Below are 19,339 nucleotides of genomic sequence, written 5' to 3'. Positions count from 1 at the left end.
AGCTTTCAAACATTTTTATGGGGTGAGGTGCATACTACCTTCAAATTTAAGACAGAAATAAATTACTATTCGTTGTGCCATTATCGCCACACTCCTCATTTTGCTTTTATGAATTAAAGAACCCAAATAACAGATCATTGTAAATACGAATAACACCGAGGATGACAATAAGATTTAGAAATGTAAACAGGAATAAAAATACCTCGTTTCTTTCGTGGCTATATACTGCCGACTTATGGATGGATTCCACACAGCATTCTACGTTTCTGTTCCATGCACAATAAGGGAACTCTGCATTTATGTCAGCGACTATGGAAAGCTAACTTTAATTTGACATTCAACGTTCATCAATGGAATTTCCTGCCTGAGAGCTACGAAGATGACCAACGCTTCCAAGTTTAGCCAAACCAGTGGTCCGCGTTAGACGCCACGCGCTGCAAGTAATACGAAACCGCACAAAGAGTTAGCATCTGTTCTCATTTCAACAGCTTGTAATGCCTGCGAAACTACGCTAAATGGCTGCTGGAACAACAAAGCCCGTCTATAGTTAAAGTGATTAGTGCTTACAACGAGTACTTACGAGGTATTGAAAGTGCAGAAAAACTGGTACCGTCGAGCTGCAAAACCTTGTTTGCTACTGATGCCACGGTCGCTGGCTAGCGTTTTCGTTATCTCACTGAAAATGAAAAAGAAACGCCTGGTAAAACAAAATTAATAATCACTTTCAATAACTGGCAGGAATATAGTGCGCACTATTCGGTTTTTAAAGTGTGCGCTACGGCGCTCTTATGAAAAGTTGCGTGGAAATATTGTTTAAATATCTCTCGTGAAGGTACGAAACGTCTTTGTGTACAACAACAATTATGTTAGTTTTTTTCTTTCACTGCGATAAATTTAGAATAGAGGAGTGGAAATAAGTCGCAAGTTATACGGAAGCGCGCACGTCAGTTTAAAATAGCAGCTGATAGTTTTATAATTGATGGGGAAAAAAGCATTTATTGAAATTGTTTATTGCTAATGTTGTCTTACCAGAGGGAATGCAGAGATGCTTCATAAAGTTCGCTGTTCTAAAGAACTTCGTTCTGAAACTTTTAACTACCGCACTTCGCACCCTCCATGTCGTTTCGTCGTCTACTGCCGACAACAGATGGCAGCACTTCATCTCCACAGATAACATAGAAATGAATGTCGGAGATGCCTACTGCATTGTGAAGCAGGTGCAGGAGGTCGTGTTAAAGATTGCGGAAATGCAGTGTGTACAAATTTTGAGACAGAATTTATTTATTATGAAGTAGTTGTGGGAGTATGTTTTTCTGACGTTAATCAAGAGTTGTGTCGAAAAATGGAATAATGACAACTAAATCTGAAATTAACCTCCAAAATTTCTATGTTTACAATTCTTCGTATGGGCAGAAGGAAGGGGAGGTAGGACCCATGACGCTTATATTTGTGAGAATTACAGGAAATCTTAATTATTAAAGAGGAAACTGATATTCTCGTTGCAGGAACTCAAAAATATATTGTATTATTACCCGCCGCAAACAGACGTTGATACTCAGATGAAAAATGTTGGCCTTAGTGAAGCAATAATTAAGTTTACCGAGTAAGTATATCAGATGCAATTCAAGTAACTATTACTTTTGGAGCAGTAGTCAACAGATCATTTTGTTTGTTTGTTTTTCTTTTTATGATTGCAGTACTTTCAGTCCAGACCTACCATGTGACTCACTACATACACAGAAGACGAAGCAACTTTACTATGAACCAGAGAGCGGTTTTTGGATGGTGATGGTAATTAGGATTTTTGCCTGGCATTGTAAAATTTCATTGGCGAAGTGCCGTCCAAACATAGCACAGTTGTTTCGCCATATAACGAACAGAAAAAGACAAAGTTCTAATCAGTTAAAACATGCAATAGGGAATAACATGTAGAATCCATATTATTACCAGTCGAAATATATTTATTTTTCTGAATGCGTTAGTAATTATTCGATGGTTTCCATTGAGTTTATTTAAAGTAGTAACAAAACATTACAATTACACAAGCCTACCAATTTACTAAGAGCAATCTAGCCACATTGGGAGACAGTGGACACACAAATTATTTGTTTGCCAGTAGGAATGCCCCTGCTAGGCAATAGTTTTACTGTTTTTCATGTGGCTTTACAAGCTCAGTGAATATGGAGCCATTCTAACAGCAAAACACAGTAATATGACGGAAAAACCATTTTTTCAAGTTGGGGAGAGTTGTGATTTACACACTCACACACTGTTCTCAATGTTTTCTTAAGATTATTTCAATTGCTAACTACTTCATTTGAATCTGATTTGAAAATAAAATTTCTAATTTACAGACTGTCAACATTCCTTGCGTCTCAAAGACTAAAGATGATACAGAGTATTTGGAATATCAGAGTGATGATGTCCAAGACACTGTCTATTTGGCTGTTTTAAAACAGTCATATCAGATGTTTCGCTTGTTCAAGAACTCATTCACAGCCATTCTTGATAGTAAGGATGGAGATGTTGGATACTTGAAACAGAAACTGGAAAATTTCTTTTCAAGAGTAAGATTTTACTGTTGTGTTGCCTGTAGAATTATGTAAGGGATACAATCAATGTTCCTAATGATCTGAGTATTGTCAAATCAACACACGTGTAAATTGCACTGGAAAACTTACTGTGGGTATTAATATTCCTGGTATTTAATGTACGTGGGTATCTAAATTATGAATTAGTGTGTTTTTATTGTTCTGTGGTGTTTTTAAGTTCAATCAAATGATCCCTTTTCCAGCCCTCCCTCCCCTTATTGGATTATGTATAATGCAGTGTCTGTCTATCTCTCTTTCTTCTTTAAAATTTAGGATCAAGTGATGTATAATATTTTTATATCGGGAGGGGGGGGGGAGAGAATCTTCTGCATTTTTCCTTACACATTAAATATAGGAGTACCTAGTGGCATTAAATTTTATCTTTGCAGTATCTCCTCACACTGAAGCTCAACCATTGTGACATACTGGATGTATTTCAAGGAATTCAGTTCCTTCCATTAGATAAACAAACATTCCTCAGAGTGCAGTGTTTTGTTAACCTCATTGAGGCTATGTTTCAACAAGTGAAATATACAGCCTTCCTGTACAATGACCAACTAGTCTGGTAAGTGATAATTCATATAGAAAATGAATTGTTTCCTTAAACCTTAACATGTTGGAAATAATTCCCTAATTTTTCAGGAGTGGATTAGAGCCTTGTGATATGCAAGTGGTCTATAGATATCTAGTAACAAGTCTTCTTCCAGCTCACTTAGAAACAGAGTTGCAAGGTGGATCTATGCCCCGACATCCAACAACACAGTTTTCAACTACTCATTATGGAAGGTTTGTTGCACTTCTTATTTTGTAAATTTCTGTGTGGAAGTACTGTACAATTAATGAGCAAACCACACCATATACAGGGTTATTCTAAATGATGGGCCCATTTTCAAAACTTTGTATTTACTCAAGTACAAATCCAAAATGAACACGCTTTATGGGTAATTCCATTGGAAATCATCAGATGGGGGTTGCATCATGGTTACAGATTTTAACGAAATTTGGTGCAGTTAATATCTGCACTAAAGTAAGTTCATATATCAGGTATTGCAATTTGAATCCCCTGGCAGACTGATCCAGGCCCTCCCAAAGTTACAATTGTTGGCAAAAAAAAAAAAAAAAAGGTGCCACTATGTGTACTAGCTCCTGTACTAAATCAGATACAGCCAAAAGGTTGGTCTCATTTGAAAAGTAGCACCTTTCACTTGTAGGAGAAAGCAAGGAAGTGTTGCAATGGGCCATGGTTTGGAAGTACTACATGGGCAAACAGCTATAAAAGTTATCACATTTTTGCAAGTTTCCAAATTTTTTTGTCTCATGTATGAATGATAGTACTGAAACATCATTTGGTGTGTATAGAAAGTTGATAGGGGCGAATCCATAAAACAAATTTGATAATGTTACTTGCATACACACATTGACTTTTTGGATTTTGAAAATTGCGAAATTGTCGAAAATCAGTATTTGGGACCTCCCCAAATGCAATATGTGCAAGATTACAGCATGCTGCAAATTGCTTCATTATGTAGCTTCTTTCTAAGTCTAATTACCCCCCAAAATATCTTTGTGTGACTCCCATTTATTGTAAGTCATATAACAATGGTCTAATACAGATACACCACATATTATACCAGGCATTCCATGAGTGATTGAGCCTATGCGTGGAAGTTAATAACGTGAAAGCCATGACTGTGAATAGTTTAAATCAACTCCTGAGGCACTGAAGTTACATGTAGTGAATAGAATCATTCTGCAACCTTTTTTTCCCTTTCGTTCATCACCATAATCATAGAGAATTTATACTTGTGGGTGGTAGTAGTAAACAGTGGGTTGTCAAGTTTCCAATTATTTAACACCATTATTGACAAACAGTTCATTTTTGTAATGATTGCCCAACGTTATTGATAAACAGTTCATTACTAAGCATGTTTTCAGAAGCATAGCTGGAAACACCCCCCCCCCCCCCCCCCCCCATGAACCATGGACCTTGCCGTTGGTGGGGAGGCTTGCGTACCTCAACGATACAGAGAGCCGTACCGTAGGTGCAACCACAACGGAGGGGTATCTGTTGAGAGGCCAGGCAAATGTGCGATTCCCGAAGAGGGGCAGCAGCCTTTTCAGTAGTTGCAGGGGCAACAGTCTGGATGATTGACAGATCTGGCCTTGTAACATTAACCAAAACGGCCTTGCTGTGCTGGTACTGCGAACGGCTGAAAGCAAGGGGAAACTACTGCCGTAATTTTTCTCGAGGGCATGCAGCTTTACTGTACGGGTAAATGATGATGGCGTCCTCTTGGGTAAAATATTCCGGAGGTAAAATAGTCCCCCATTCGGATCTCCGGGCGGGGACTACTCAGGAGGACGTCGTTATCAGGAGAAAGAAAACTGGCGTTCTACGGATTGGAGCGTGGAATGTCAGATCCCTTAATCGGGCAGGTAGGTTAGAAAATTTAAAAAGGGAAATGGATAGGTTAAAGTTAGATATAGTGGGAATTAGTGAAGTTCGGTGGCAGGAGGAACAAGACTTTTGGTCAGGTGAATACAGGGTTATAAATGCAAAATCAAATAGGGGTAATGCAGGAGTAGGTTTAATAATGAATAAAAAAATAGGAGTGCGGGTAAGCTACTACAAACAGCATAGTGAATGCATTATTGTGGCCAAGATAGATACGAAGCCCACACCTACTACAGTAGTACAAGTTTATATGCCAACTAGCTCTGAAGATGACGAAGAAATTGAAGAAATGTATGATGAGATAAAAGAAATTATTCAGGTAGTGAAGGGAGATGAAAATTGAATAGTCATGGATGACTGGAATTTGACAGTAGGAAAAGGGAGAGAAGGAAACATAGTAGGTGAATATGGATTGGGGCTAAGAAATGAAAGAGGAAGCCGTCTGGTAGAATTTTGCAGAGAGCATAACTTAATCATAGCTAACACTTGGTTCAAGAATCATAAAAGAATGTTGTATACATGGAAGAATCCAGGGATACTAAAAGGTATCATATAGATTATATAATGGTAACACAGAGATTTACGAACCAGGTTTTAAATTGTAGGACATTTCCAGGGGCAGATGAGGACTCTGACCACAATCTATTGGTTATGAACTGTAGATTAAAACTGAAGAAAATGTAAAAAGTTGGGAATTTAAGGAGATTGGACCAGGATAAACTGACTAAACCAGAGGTTGTACAGAGTTTCAGGGAGGGCATAAGGGAACATTTGACAGGAATGGGGGAAAGAAATACACTAGAAGACAAATGGGTAGCTTTGACGGATGAAGTAGTGACGGCAGCAGAGGATCTAGTAGGTAAAAAGACAATGGCTAGTAGAAATCCTTGGGTAACAGAAGAAATATTGAATTTAATTGATGAAAGGAGAAAATATAAAAATGCAGTAAATGAAGCAGGCAAAAAGGAATACAAACGTCTCAAAAATGAGATTGGCAGGAAGTGCAAAATGGCTAAGCAGGCATGGCTGGAGGACAATTGTAAGGATGTAAAGGCTTATCTCATTAGGGGTAAGATAGATACAGCCTACAGGAAAGTTACAGAGACTTTTTGAGAGAAGAGAGCCACTTCTATGAATATCAAGAGCTCAGATGGAAACCCAGTTGTAAGCAAAGAGGGGAAAGTAGAAAGGTGGAAGGAGTATTATAGAGTGTCTATACAAGGGTGGTATACTTGAGGACAATATTATGGAAATGGAAGAGGATGTAGATGAAGATGAAATGGGAGATACGATACTGCGTGAAGAGTTTGACAGAGCACTGAAAGACCTGAGTCGAAACAAGGCCCCCGGAGTAGACAACATTCCATTAGAACTACTGACAGCCTTGGGAGAGCCAGTCCTGACAAAACTCTACCATCTGGTGAGCAAGACGTACAAGACAGGCAAAATACCCTTAGACTTCAAGAGGAATATAATAATTCCAATCCCAAAGAAAGCGGGTGTTGACAGATGTGAAAATTACCGAACTATCAGTTTAATAAGTCACAGCTGCAAAATACTAACGCGAATTATTTACAGACGAATGGGAGAACTGGTAGAAGCCGACCTTGGGGAAGATCAGTTTGGATTCCGTAGAAATGTTTTAACACGCGAGGCAATACTGACCTTAAGACTTATCTTAGAAGCTAGATTAAGGAAGTGCAAACCTACGTTTATAGCATTTGTAGACTTAGAGGAAGCTTTTGACAATGTTGACTGGAATACTCTCTTTCAAATTCTAAAGGTGGCAGGGGTAAAATACAGGGAGCGAAAGGCTATTTACAATTTGTACAGAAACCACATGGCAGTTATAAGAGTCGAGGGACATGAAAGGGAAGCAGTGGTTGAGAAGGGAGTGAGACAGGGTTGCAGCCTCTCCCCGATGTTATTCAATCTGTATATTGAGCAAGCAGTAAAGGAAACAAAAGAAAAATTTGGAGTAAGTATTAAAATCCAGGGAGAAGAAATAAAAACTTTAAGGTTTGCTGATGACATTGTAATTCTGTCAGAGACAGCAAAGGACCTGGAAGAGCAGTTGAACGGAATGGACAGTGTCTTGAAAGGAGGATATAAGATGAACATCAACAAAAGCAAAATGAGGATAATGGAATGTAGTCGAATTAAGTCGGGTGATACTGAGGGAATTAGATTAGGAAATGACACACTTAAAGTAGTAAAGGAGTTTTGCTATTTGGGGAGCAAAATAACTGATGATGGTCGAAGTCGAGAGGATATAAAATGTAGACTGGCAATGGCAAGGAAAGCAGTTCTGAAGAAGAGAAATTTGTTAACATCGAATATAGATTTATGTATCAGGAAGTCGTTTCTGAAAGTATTTGTATGGAGCGTAGCCATGTATGGAAGTGAAACATGGACAATAACTAGTTTGGACAAGAAGAGAATAGAAGCTTTCGAAATGTGGTGCTACAGAAGAATGTTGAAGATTAGTTGGGTAGATCATGTAACAAATGAGGAGGTATTGAATAGGATTGGGGAGAAGAGAAGTTTGTGGCACTACTTGACTAGAAGAAGGGATCGGTTGGTAGGATGTGGCCTGAAGCATCAAGGGATCACAAATTTAGCAATGGAGGTCAGTGTGGAGGATAAAAATCGTAGAGGGAGACCAAGAGATGAATACACTAAGCAGATTCAGAAGGATGTAGGTTGCAGTAGGTACTGGGAGATGAAGGAGCTTGCACAGGATGGATTAGCATGGAGAGCTGCATCAAACCAGTCTCAGGACTGAAGACCACAACAACAACAGCTAGAAAACTGGTGAACTAGTAGGCATCACCAACTTCGTTTGCATTGAATTTTTTTTTTTTGCAATGAAAGCTATTCCACCTGTCACTAAAATGGTGCATTGGTTTTTGATAGTAAAGAAACACTTTCATTTCATTGAATCATGCTCAAGAAGTACTGAATTGTATGTTATATTTTAATTAAAGTTGTTTTTTCATACATAAACACTGTGATGGATGGTACATGCTACTTGTGATGGATGGGACAATTTATATGAGATAATTAAGTTATAACCTATCCCCTAAAACATCAAACCATACACTGCCATGTTTCAGAGATGTTTTCTGAAGTGACCAAATTGAATTAAGTTAAATTCAACATTAAATTTTTAATTTTTCATTCTGTTTTATTTTTGTGGCGTTAATCCAGAACTATTAGTTAACTGCAGACAAAAATAATGGTGAATCACTGAAATTGCCCAGTCTTATCTATCTAATAATAATTGTTTGAATACCAGCTAAAAAAATCACGGATTTAAATTAAACATTTTATTTTGATTTCCATAACTCCAAATGTCCCATCCATCATTTGTGGAGAGCCTGATGCATGTAATAATAATTTATGGGTCAATGGAAGTGTCCGATTCCACCTGTCTGCTTTGAACTGTAATGTTTTTAGATGTCGTCTTGTTGTTTGATGCTGCCCCATGGTGTTGTTGTTGTTGGTGGTGTGTGTGTGGGGGGGGGGGGGGTGGTAGGGCATATTGTCTGTGCTTTTGGGTCTGTTCTTCTCGAGTTGTGATGTTTTGTGTATTTATGGTGTATTGAATGTGTTTTAATTTATGTAGCGAAGTTTGATGTTTAGATTTTTGAGATAATGTGGTTTTGGTTTTATTTTTTGTAGGTGTATGTATCGGTTTTTTGGTATCAGTAGTTGCGGCTAGTAAGGGAAATGACTGATTCCAGTTTTCGTAGTTTTAGTTTTAGGTCGGGATGTTTTGGTATCGTCAGCTCTGGTTGCACTATATAAGTCAAGGAATAATCTCCGATTCCAATTTTCGAAATTTTAGCTGTAGTTGTTGGTGTTTTGGTATTGTCAGCAAAAGTTGACCTGTATAGGTCAATAGAAGTGTGATTCCTGCAGATTTTTGTTGGTGTAGCAGAATGTTGTATTTTTATTTGCATTTTGTGTGTTTTGGGGTAGTGGTGTGTTTTTTTCTGTTCTGTTTAATTTGCCCTACCGTAAAACCCTCAATTTCCTGCAGTTGTCTCCTTTGTTTGATTATATTTTTGGAGGGAGATGTTACTGTCTTATTTATATGTATTTTCGTGTTGTTTGCCGTGTGTACATAGTGACGTCATAGGCACCATATTGGAGGTGCTTAGAATAGCCGTTTCTGCCATATTGATGACATCCTGGATCAAAGCAGATGGGTGGAATTGGACACTTCTGTAATCCCTAATGTATTGTTTTTATGTACAGATAGCAACCTAACACATCACCTTTAATACAGTTCTGCCAGCCCAGGAATTCTAATTGGTTCACCACCATCATTCAACCACAGCCGTGCTGTCATTGTGCACAGTATTGAATCATCTTATGAGGAGTGTGCATGGCACTACAGTTCAGTATGGAAGTGAATCCTTAAGTGTAAACATATGTGTGATTATAGAGATGAGACCAAACACCTATTAGCTCTTCGTACAGGATTACAAATTGATGATGAGGAAACTTTGTGTTACCATCGTGAGAAGGTATACCTGGACAATTTTGCACACATTTCTGGTCACATATGTTGTTACTCATTCTCTCGTCATAAGACTGTGGTAAAGAAATCTCTGAGAGTTATTTCCACAGAGATGTGTAGGCAGCTTTCTGGTAATGTTAATCTTACACCTGGCAAATCTCTGTGCTCAAAGTGTCATTGCATGATTGACACCAGTATAAGGGGCAACCAAGAGAATGAATGTTTAATAGATACAAGTGACTGTTTTTGGCTTGCTGAAAAAATTGTATCTGCAGGGAATATGGCAAGTAGTGCTCTCAGTGTGTTACCACTTACGAAACAACATCTAGGTGGTAGTAAAAAAGTCTCACATGGCAAAATGAAGTACAAGAAAATCTCCTCTGCTGTTCGTAAGCACTTGGAAAATTGTGTCGAAGTTACATTACCTAATGATGAGGATCATATCCTTCCAACTTTCACCCAGACTGACTTTGCTAATCTTATTGAACAGGTAAAAGAAAAATGTAAAACGGCCACCTATAAAATAAAAATCAAGATTATCAGTCTCCTTTTTTCAAAGTGGGCAGTTGCATATTGTGCTAGGGAATTTGAGGTATCAGAATATAAGGTTCGGAAGGCCAGGGCACTGAAGGAAAAACAAGGAATCTTGCCTGATGTGATGCATTGTGGTCGTAAGTCTTTATGTGATAATGTACAATATGCTGTTTGTACATTTTATGAAGATGAAGATGGTGAGTACAGTTGTTTGTGTCCAGGCATGCAAGTCTTTGTATCTGTCTGATCGGAATGTGGTGTTAAAGAACACAAGCTGAAACACCTTGCTTTAGTGAATTTGAAGGAGCTGTATGCAGCCTTTAAAGAGAAGTTCCCACTTATAAAAGTGGGTTCTCGAAATTTGCACAGTAGCATCCCAAATAGTGTGTACTCACAGGTGCTCATGGTGCCCATACTGAGAGTGTTTGTATTCGTCACCGGAACATGAAGCTGATATTATGTGTCACCAATCTTAGTAAGACAACTAAAGACTCACTTGAGAAGATTGTCTGCTCCACAGAAAGTGAGGACTGTACGTTACATAAGTGTGATAAATACCCTGGACTGCAATGTATTTCAGCTCTTCTTGGAGAATTGGAAGCGCTGTGTTTGGCTGAAGATGTCCGGTATTTGCAATGGATCACAACATATCGGGGTACATTGATATCAGTAGTGGAAACAGTTGATGATTTCATACACAATTTTTGCAACAAACTGGAATTGCTGACAAGTCATCATTTTATAACAAAACAGCAATCACGTTATCTAGCTTCACTAAAAGAAACACACAGCCCAACAGAGTGTATTGTGATTGGAGTTTTTTCTGAGAATTACTCATTTATTGTACAAAATGCAGCACAAGGATTTCACTGGCAACTATCCCAGGCCATTGTGCATTCTTTTGTTGTTTATCTACTGAAATCAGGGTCATCATCATCAACTGTAAAGATGATTTGCATAATGAGTGACTATCTCATTCATTCAACAGCTGCAGTACATTATTATCAGAAAACTATTATTCCCCATATAAAAGATGGAACACTTAGGAAAAATTCACTACATTTCAGATGGAGCACCATCTCATTATAAAAACCAGAATTTAAAAAAAAAAAAAATCTGACAGCATTCTGAGGACTTAAGAATTGATGCTAAGTGCATTTCTTTGCCGCTAGCCACAGGAAGAGTGCCTGTGATGGAATGGGGGGGGGGGGGGGCGGGCAGTCAAAAGACTGGCTGGCCGGAGGAGTCTTTAAGAACATCACGCAATCCTCATTGCACAAGGACTTTTCAAATTAGCATCACAAGAGATAAAAGATATTCAGTTCTTCTATCTCTCCTCTGAAGACATTGGAAATATCAGTGCAATGCTACTGAATGAAAGATTTGACCAATGCAGGACAATTCCAAACACAAGACAGTACCACCACTTTATGCCTGCTGGGAAGGGTGTTGTTAAGATGTATCAAACTTCATGCTCTGTGGGTGTGATGCGGGTTATCTGTCACCCAATGCAGAGACACAACAATCTCCAGTAAAATATGAGGCAGTATCATTGCAGGATATCAGGCTGCCTGCTTACATTATTTGTGTGTACTATTCTAAGTGGTACTGTGCCTTGGACTGTTCTGAAGAGAACCAAGATGTTTTGGTGGAGTACCTGTATCCGCCTGGAGCAGCTAAAGCTTACTTTTTAACCAACGAAGTCAGCTGGATGAAACTCGGGGGCATTCTAAATACAAATATTCTGCCAAACACTATAACAGGCAGACAGTATTCACTGGACAGGGCAAATGAAATTGAAATACTCCAGTTGTTTAACAACTTTCAGCAGTCCAAGTGAGGAAAGGCACTGATCTTCAGTGCATGTGCTTCCTATGTAACTTTCTATTTAGATAATGATTGATGTGTTCAGAGTGTAAAACATATTATTTCTACTAATTCAGGTTGAATATGTTGCAGAATAATGGGTCGCTTCTGTCAAATTCTGTGGCACTTATGATATTGTCCTTATCGGCATGTATCGACACATACACACTGTTAAAGAGTACAATAAAAAAGTATGCATTGGAGTAACGGACAGAAATTTTGGGGGTAATTAGACTTAGATACAAGCTACGTAATGAAGCAATTTGCAGCACACTGTGATTGGCACACATTGTGTTAGGGGAGGTCCCAGTTAGTGATTTTCAACAATTTTGGAACTTTCAAAATCCAAAAAGTCAATGTGTGGATGCAAGTAACAAAACCAAATTTGTTTTATGAATTCAGCCTTATCACCTCTCTGTGCAAACCAAATGTTGTTTCAGTACTATCATTCACACATGAAATTAAAAATATTGTAAACGTTAAAGTTTGATAACTTGTGTAGCCTGTTTGCCCATGGATTACTTCCAAACCACGGCCCATTGCAACACATCCTTGCTTTCTCCTAGAAGTGAGAGGTGTTACCTTTCAAATGAGACCTTTTGGCTGTATATCATTTACTACAGGAGCTAGGACGTCACACGTAGTAACTTTTTTTTTTCTTAAAAAACCAGAACTACATTGTAACTTTGGGAGAGCCTAGTTCAGCCCCCTGGGGGTCTCACATTTCAATACCGGAGAAATGAACTTAATTTAGTGCAGATATTAACTGTGCCAAATTTAATTGAAATCTGTGACCATGATGCAACCCACTTTGGCTAAAATCTGATGATTTTCAATAAAATGACCCTTATAGCAATGAAAAGAGGAAGTGTCAGAGTTTTTTTTCATAACGTTTGATATCAGTTTAATAAATTTAGTAATTTGTAATTAATTAGCTTTTAATAATTATTAAATATAATTAAAAATTTGATAAATGTTACAAATGTTCAATGTAGCCACAGTTGGCTGCACGGGAAACATCGACATGGTAGCCAAACTCTTCCCACATGCGAGAAAGCATATCTGCTGTTAATGAGTGCATGGCAGCAGTGATTCAGTTCCACAAATTGTTCAGAGTGGTTGGTAGAGTTCAGGATATAAACAGCTTCCTTCACATACCCCATAAGAAATAGGGTGTGTGAGATCAGGAGATCTCAGTGGCCAGAAATGTGGAGCCAGGTCCTCAGGACCCCTGTTAAGGATCCATCGCTGAGGGAGGGAGTCATTCAAAAAGCCTCTTAAATCACAGTGCCAATGTGGCGGAGCTCCATCCTGTTGGAAAATGAAGTCGTGGGAGTCTTTCATAACTTGAAGGAACAGCCATTGTTACAACATGTCCAGGTACATGATTCCCGTTACAGTTCTTTCCGCAAAGAAAAATGATCCATAAACCTTTATACGGGATAGGGCACAGAACACCTCGATCTTCGGTGAGTCTCTTTCGTGTTGCAGTGGTGAATGTGGATTTTCCAAACCTCATATACGAACATTGTGTCTGTTGACTTTTCCACTAAGGTGGAAAATACTTCACCACTAAAAATTACACGGTGTAGAAATAAGACATCCTCCATCTTTGCTAGCACAATACAACAAAATGCGAGACTCTTCTCTTCGTCATTGGGGTTGAGAGCCTGCACGAGTTGTAATTGGTAGGGCTAGTACAGCAAAAGCCATCTCAGAACTTTCCATAGAGTTGGTGGGGGTATTTCAAGTTCTTGACTGGCTCTATTGGCAGACTTACTGGTCTGCGCACAAAACTTTCTTGAATCTGTGATCATGCTCAGACACATGCGGTCGGCCTGTGCTTTTTCCCTTTGCACACACTCCCCATCTGTTTAAATCGCTTAAACCAGCAGCTAATGCTTTTACGAGTTGGTGGTTGAATACCGAATTTGGTACGAAATGCCTGCTGCACTCACTTTTTGCGAACTCAAGAATGCAGTAAACTTTGTGCTCCACAGTCGCCCTCTGACTCACAATTGACAGTGAAATGGAATAACGGCCCTATTACCATGCAAACTCTTCCAGCCACTTATGAAACCATCATATCCCGCCTGCCGCCGCCCACCAAAAACTTTGAACTTCCTCTTTTCATTGGTATAAAGCTTGTTCATTTTGAATTTGTACTTGAATACATAGGCTTTTTGAAAATGGACTCATTTTTTAGAATAACCCTGTGTAATCACAGAGAAATATCCTTTCTTTATTTGAATAATAAGTTTCTTAATTTTTAGTATAATTCATATTTATCTCAAAAAAGATGATTGTTGTAGAGAAAACATTATGACCTTCCTTTGTTAATAATGTTAATGTTTTCATTTTACTTAGGTACCTGTTCGTGTTGGTGCAAGTGCAAGCAGCTTTCGACTATTCCATGTCATAAGTGTTTTAGAGGACTTCTGTTTTAAGTTTTTATGTCCATTACTGTCAACTAGTTTGAATCTGTCAAACTAAATCTGCCCTCTAACACAAAATCCTAAGATTAGCTGAAGACTTAGATATGGCTATGTCAACTTTCAGTAAAACTTTCAGCATAACCTAGACCTTGCCGTACACTAAGGATTACTCTGTCACCACAACTTACTCTCCTCAAAATAATATAGATGCAAAAGAAATATTGTCAGTGTTTCATTTGCACATCTATGACATCATACCCCACATCATCACTGTGTCACCAGATTACGCTGACCTGGTAGTTTCAGTGGATCCAAATCACGTACCTGTATTACTGTAGAGATTCCATAGTTCAGAAGTGTTTCATTGAGTTGACTTGTAATTGTTAAATCTTTGCCTCATTGGCAGATCTGATGTAGTTATAGCTTCCAATGGACCACAGTGAGTTTGAGTCACGTATTCTTTTGTAACCCATTCGGCAAGTCTTACGAACTGGCATTGTCAGTCACATCACATAAGAATGCAGCCCAGTTGTGTAGTGTTCTGCCCATTTCATCTTCATTTACTGTCAGTAACCAGTGAAGTTTACTCTTCATCTGCACACCTTGCCATGAGTAACTCTCCATTTTGCACTCCAGTGCGACTTCACTGGCAAAAGATTTTCATTCATTATAACACTTTTTAAGGATTTGCAACATAACAGCCTCCCTCTACCCCCTCCTTCTGCCACTGTACATAAGCAGACTCTTTCCTGTCCATACTACAACACCTCCTCCACCATCTCTCTCTCTCTCTCTCTCTCTCTCTCTCTCTCTCTCTCTCTCTCTCTCTCTCTCTCTCTCTCTCTCTCTCTCTCTCTACATCTCTCCATCTATCCATCTCTCCATCTCCATCTCTCCCCCCGTCTTAATAGATATTGTTGTGTACTACATGCTCAAATGAAACAGTGTTTTATTATGGGGTCCAAACCTCTATCAAACTATCTATATTTTGATTTGGCATGATTTCCTCAATTTTCTTATGGGTGATTCACATAAAAAAGATATGGTCAGTATTCTTCCCTAACATTATGTAGTCCAAGCTCTGACTCCTAATATCCCTTCTGTCTTTGTGAAGTCAACACAAAATGGACTCTTTGAGTGAGATGACACAATGACATTATCTCATCATCGCAGCAGCAACATAGATTATACACAATATGATAAAAACAGGCAGATATAATGTAGAATTAACCACACGATTTCACAAGAGGTCCCAAATGAGGGAGGGAGTACTGCGTTGTCAATAGAGAAGCATTACCACTAGAGCAGGCCTGTTAGGAGACATTTTGAATGTGGACATTTCAATCCCTCTAAGCTGCCCAAGTAGAATGGCGTTGACGAAGTTGTGAAGTGAAAATTTGAAGGACCAACCCCAGCTAAACCAGGACTAGATAGATCTCATGTACTGACAGATAGGGATGCTCATGCAAAGACTGATAAGGATGATCATGAATTGCAGAAGGCGGTTATAAAAAATTGCATGAAATCAGGGGAAGGAACCACTTGTGAGTTCTTAAGTGCAGTCCAGCTGAGACGATGACTGAGCATAAGGATTGAAAAAGAGTGGGATACTATGGCTGATCAGCTTCTCGTAAGACATACATTTCTGTAGTCATTGCTAAGTGATGCTTGATGTGATGTATAGAACAATGCCACTGGATTGTGGATGACTGGAAATGCTCTACCATCCGAGCTACCCCAGCACGACTCACACCCCGTCATCAAAGCTTTACTTCCACCAGTACCTTGTCTCCTACTTTCCAAACTTCACAGAAGCTCTCCTGCGAACCCTGCAGAACTAGCACTGCAGAGTGAAAGTCTCATTCTGGAAACATCCTCCAGGTTGTGGTTAAGCCATGTCTCTGCAATATCCTTTCTTCCGGGAGTGCTAGTTGTGCAGGGTTTGCAGGAGAACTTCTGTGAAGTTTGGAAAGTAGGAGATGAGGTACTGGTGGAAATAAAGCTGTGAGGACAGGGCGTGAGATGTGCTTTGGTAGCTCAGATGTTAGAGCATTTGCCCATGAAAGGCAAACATCAGGAGTTCGAGTCTCGGTCCAGCACACAGTTTTAAGCATTACTGCTATCATTTGTAGTGCTAAGAGTGCCTTGTAGAAGAGGAGGTTTAATGGTATAGTTATGTTTTCTGTGGTTAAGATGTGGTGCGCTTATTGCACTTAAGAAAATGCTAAATGTGCGAGGATATGAACACATTTGACAACATTGTGTACTACTGTCAGTAGAGGAACAGTTCAAAAACAATGATTGATTGTATCAGCTTGAACGTGCACCCTGTCATAAAGTAACATCTGTGATGCAATAGTGTGTGAACAGTAACATTCCTGAGATAAACTGGCATACCCAGAAACCCAAATTGAACCCAATGGAACACCTTTGGGATCAACAACTCTGCTCCAGATGCCAGTATCCAACATAACTGTGTTCGGCTCTTGGGGTAGATTTGGCAGCCATTCCTCCATAGACATTGACACTTCTTTAAAGTTCTCCCCTGCAGAACTGAAGCAATCATAAAGCCAAAGAATAGACATACCCCAAATTGATTTCCACTGATAGGTGTCTAGGTACTTTAGATCAGATAGTAGACACCATCGCTTGTGGTACTGAAAGCTTCCAGAGTGATGACTAGTTGAGAGAGCTACCATGCCAATTTGAATGTCTTCCAAAAATATAATATGCTTAGTGAGGTAAATATGCATGTTGTTAAACTCACAGCCTAGTGATTAAAATCTGCTGAGCTTGGTTGCCTCTGTAACATGTTGAATGTTGCTCAATAAATCTTTCTGCTCTAAGTTTGCTATATCTGCTTAAAATTTCTCAGAAATGTCATTTGACTTTAACGTATAATTCGTACTAAACATATTAAGATATTTCAGTTACACACAAACTTTTTCTTACTTTTAACGTTTGTAAGCAGCTGGTAATTGCCCTGACTGCTGCCATATGATTGATGGCTGCTGTGAATTAGTGTTGAAAGAGCTCCTGAAAGTTGTGTACCTATGATACCTATACCAGAGGAAACCTCAAGTACTATCCTCTCGTTTGGATCCTGTCTCCTCTTCAGGAACTACAGGATCTGTCATTACCTGTCCACTAGACTGCGACTGGTGTGTCAGTGGTAGATCTAGGCACCCTGTACAGGATGGACGGGGACCTAGGAGAACTCAGGGTGTTGTACCAACAAGTTTGAGGTGCTGTCTTTAACTGAAACAAACTGAGCCAGTTTTGGGGAAACCTGTTTTGTGCGGTATCAGGAGGAGGCAAACACAAAACGATAGGGGTCTATTAATCATCGGCGGTTCAAATGTGTGGTGAATGATGGTACCCCTTAAGGAAATGGCAGCAAGTGACAGAAAAGGACTTGAGGTTCACTCATTGTGCATGCTTGGGGGGCCTTCATTCAGCATGTTGAAGAGGCTGTTCCAACAGCCATTGAGCGAATAGGATGCTACCAGCTACAGATTGTGGTGCACGTTGTAACAAATTATGCATGTCTTGTTGGCTCAGAGGTCATTCTTTGGTCATTCCAGTGACTGACAGAGAAGGTTGAGAAGACCAGCCTTGCATGTTGAGTTTCAGCGAAGCTCACAATTTGCAGAACTGGTCGTGGTCCTTTGGTTCTGAGTTAAGTGGAAGGACAGAACCAGAGACTTCGAAGGTTTTGTGACAAGCTAGGCTGCGAATTCCTGGACTTTTGCTGTAGGGTCCCACTAAATAGGTCTGGTGTGCACTACACATCAGAGGCAGCTACTGAGTTAGCTGACCATGTGTGGGGTGCACACAAGGGTTTTTTAGATTAGGCAGCTCTCCATCCAGTTTAGGTAATGATAGCTGGAGGAAATCCAGAAGTATCAATCTAAGATTGAAAGAAAGCTTCCCCCCTCCCCCTCCCCAGATGGATGTATTAAAATCTTAATGCTAAACTGCCAAAGCATTTACAACACAATGCCAGAGTTTGAAGCACTCAAGAAAACTAGTGAAGTTCATGTAATACTAGGTACAGAAAACTGGTTGAAATCTGAAATTGATAGCAGTGAGCTTTTTGGGGAAAATTTAAGTGTATATTGAAAAGTTAGGCAAATGGAAAATGGACATTGTGTATTTCTCACAGTAGACAAGAAACTCAAATCCACCAAGGTAGAAATTGAAACTGCTTGTGAAGTTGTGTGGGCAAGATGCAGTATCATGGGTGAGCATAAAATAATTGGATCACCAGACTCATCTTCTGATGTAACCAAAAACTTCAGAGAAAACCTAAGTTCACTTGTCGTAATTTCCTCTGTCATACTGTAATAATCGACGGAGACTTTAATCATCCAACAATTAATTGGAAAAAATACAGTTTTGTTAGTGATGGGCACGGTAAGACATTCTGTGAAACTTTAGTAAACGCCTTCTCTGAAAACTACCTAGAACAGATAGTTAGGAACCCCACTCATGATGGAAATATATTAGATCTAATGGTAACAAATAGACCTGACCTCTGTGAGGATGTCCTTATCGAAACTGATATCAGTAACCAGCTGTGGCAACAATGATTAACAATGTTCAGAGAACAACTAAAACAAGCAGAAGGATATATAAGTTCAGTAAACTAGATTAAAAAAAACTCAGTAGTGTCATATCTCAATGAGGAACTTGAAACTTTCTGCACAGGACAGAAATATATAACTGAGTAAGGTAGCGCAGTGGTTAGCGCACTGGACTCATATTCGGGAGGACAACAGTTCAAACCCGCATCTGGCCACCTGATTTGGGTTTTCTGTGATTTCCTTTAAATTGCTTAATGCTGGGATATTTCCTTTGGAAGGGTACAGCCGACTTGCTTCCCCATTCTTATGTAATCCAAAGGGACCAGTAACCTCACTGCTTGGTC

At 39.3% G+C, this 19,339-nt stretch overlaps 2 protein-coding genes across 3 annotated transcripts in view; one reads left to right on the top strand and one right to left on the bottom strand.

Moving 5' to 3' along the window:
• The window catches only part of LOC126362599 (uncharacterized), a 426,970-nt gene extending 426,300 nt beyond the window's left edge, over window positions 1-670 (bottom strand). The window contains exons 1-2 of one of the 2 annotated variants that reach the window (XM_050007895.1): window positions 581-670; window positions 203-434 (exon numbers count right to left, since the gene is read on the bottom strand). The gene's annotated coding sequence lies outside the window, so the exon portion shown is untranslated. The remainder of the gene's footprint in view (window positions 1-202; window positions 435-580) is intronic. The other variant, XM_050007894.1, reaches the window with a different exon arrangement.
• Window positions 671-1,343: 673 nt separating this feature from the next.
• Window positions 1,344-19,339, top strand: part of LOC126362646 (vacuolar fusion protein CCZ1 homolog) — a 47,763-nt gene continuing 29,767 nt past the window's right edge. Inside the window, exons 1-6 of the mRNA XM_050007897.1 lie at window positions 1,344-1,425; window positions 1,506-1,603; window positions 1,698-1,791; window positions 2,355-2,567; window positions 2,981-3,156; window positions 3,234-3,377. Coding sequence (XP_049863854.1) covers window positions 1,351-1,425; window positions 1,506-1,603; window positions 1,698-1,791; window positions 2,355-2,567; window positions 2,981-3,156; window positions 3,234-3,377 — 800 coding nt within the window. The 5' untranslated portion in view covers window positions 1,344-1,350. The remainder of the gene's footprint in view (window positions 1,426-1,505; window positions 1,604-1,697; window positions 1,792-2,354; window positions 2,568-2,980; window positions 3,157-3,233; window positions 3,378-19,339) is intronic.

Source organism: Schistocerca gregaria, chromosome 1, assembly GCF_023897955.1.
Source record: "Schistocerca gregaria isolate iqSchGreg1 chromosome 1, iqSchGreg1.2, whole genome shotgun sequence".
Lineage (NCBI taxonomy): Eukaryota > Metazoa > Arthropoda > Insecta > Orthoptera > Acrididae > Schistocerca > Schistocerca gregaria.
The sequence above is the reverse complement of the archived record's forward strand: the minus strand, read 5'-3'. Positions and strand labels throughout refer to the sequence as shown.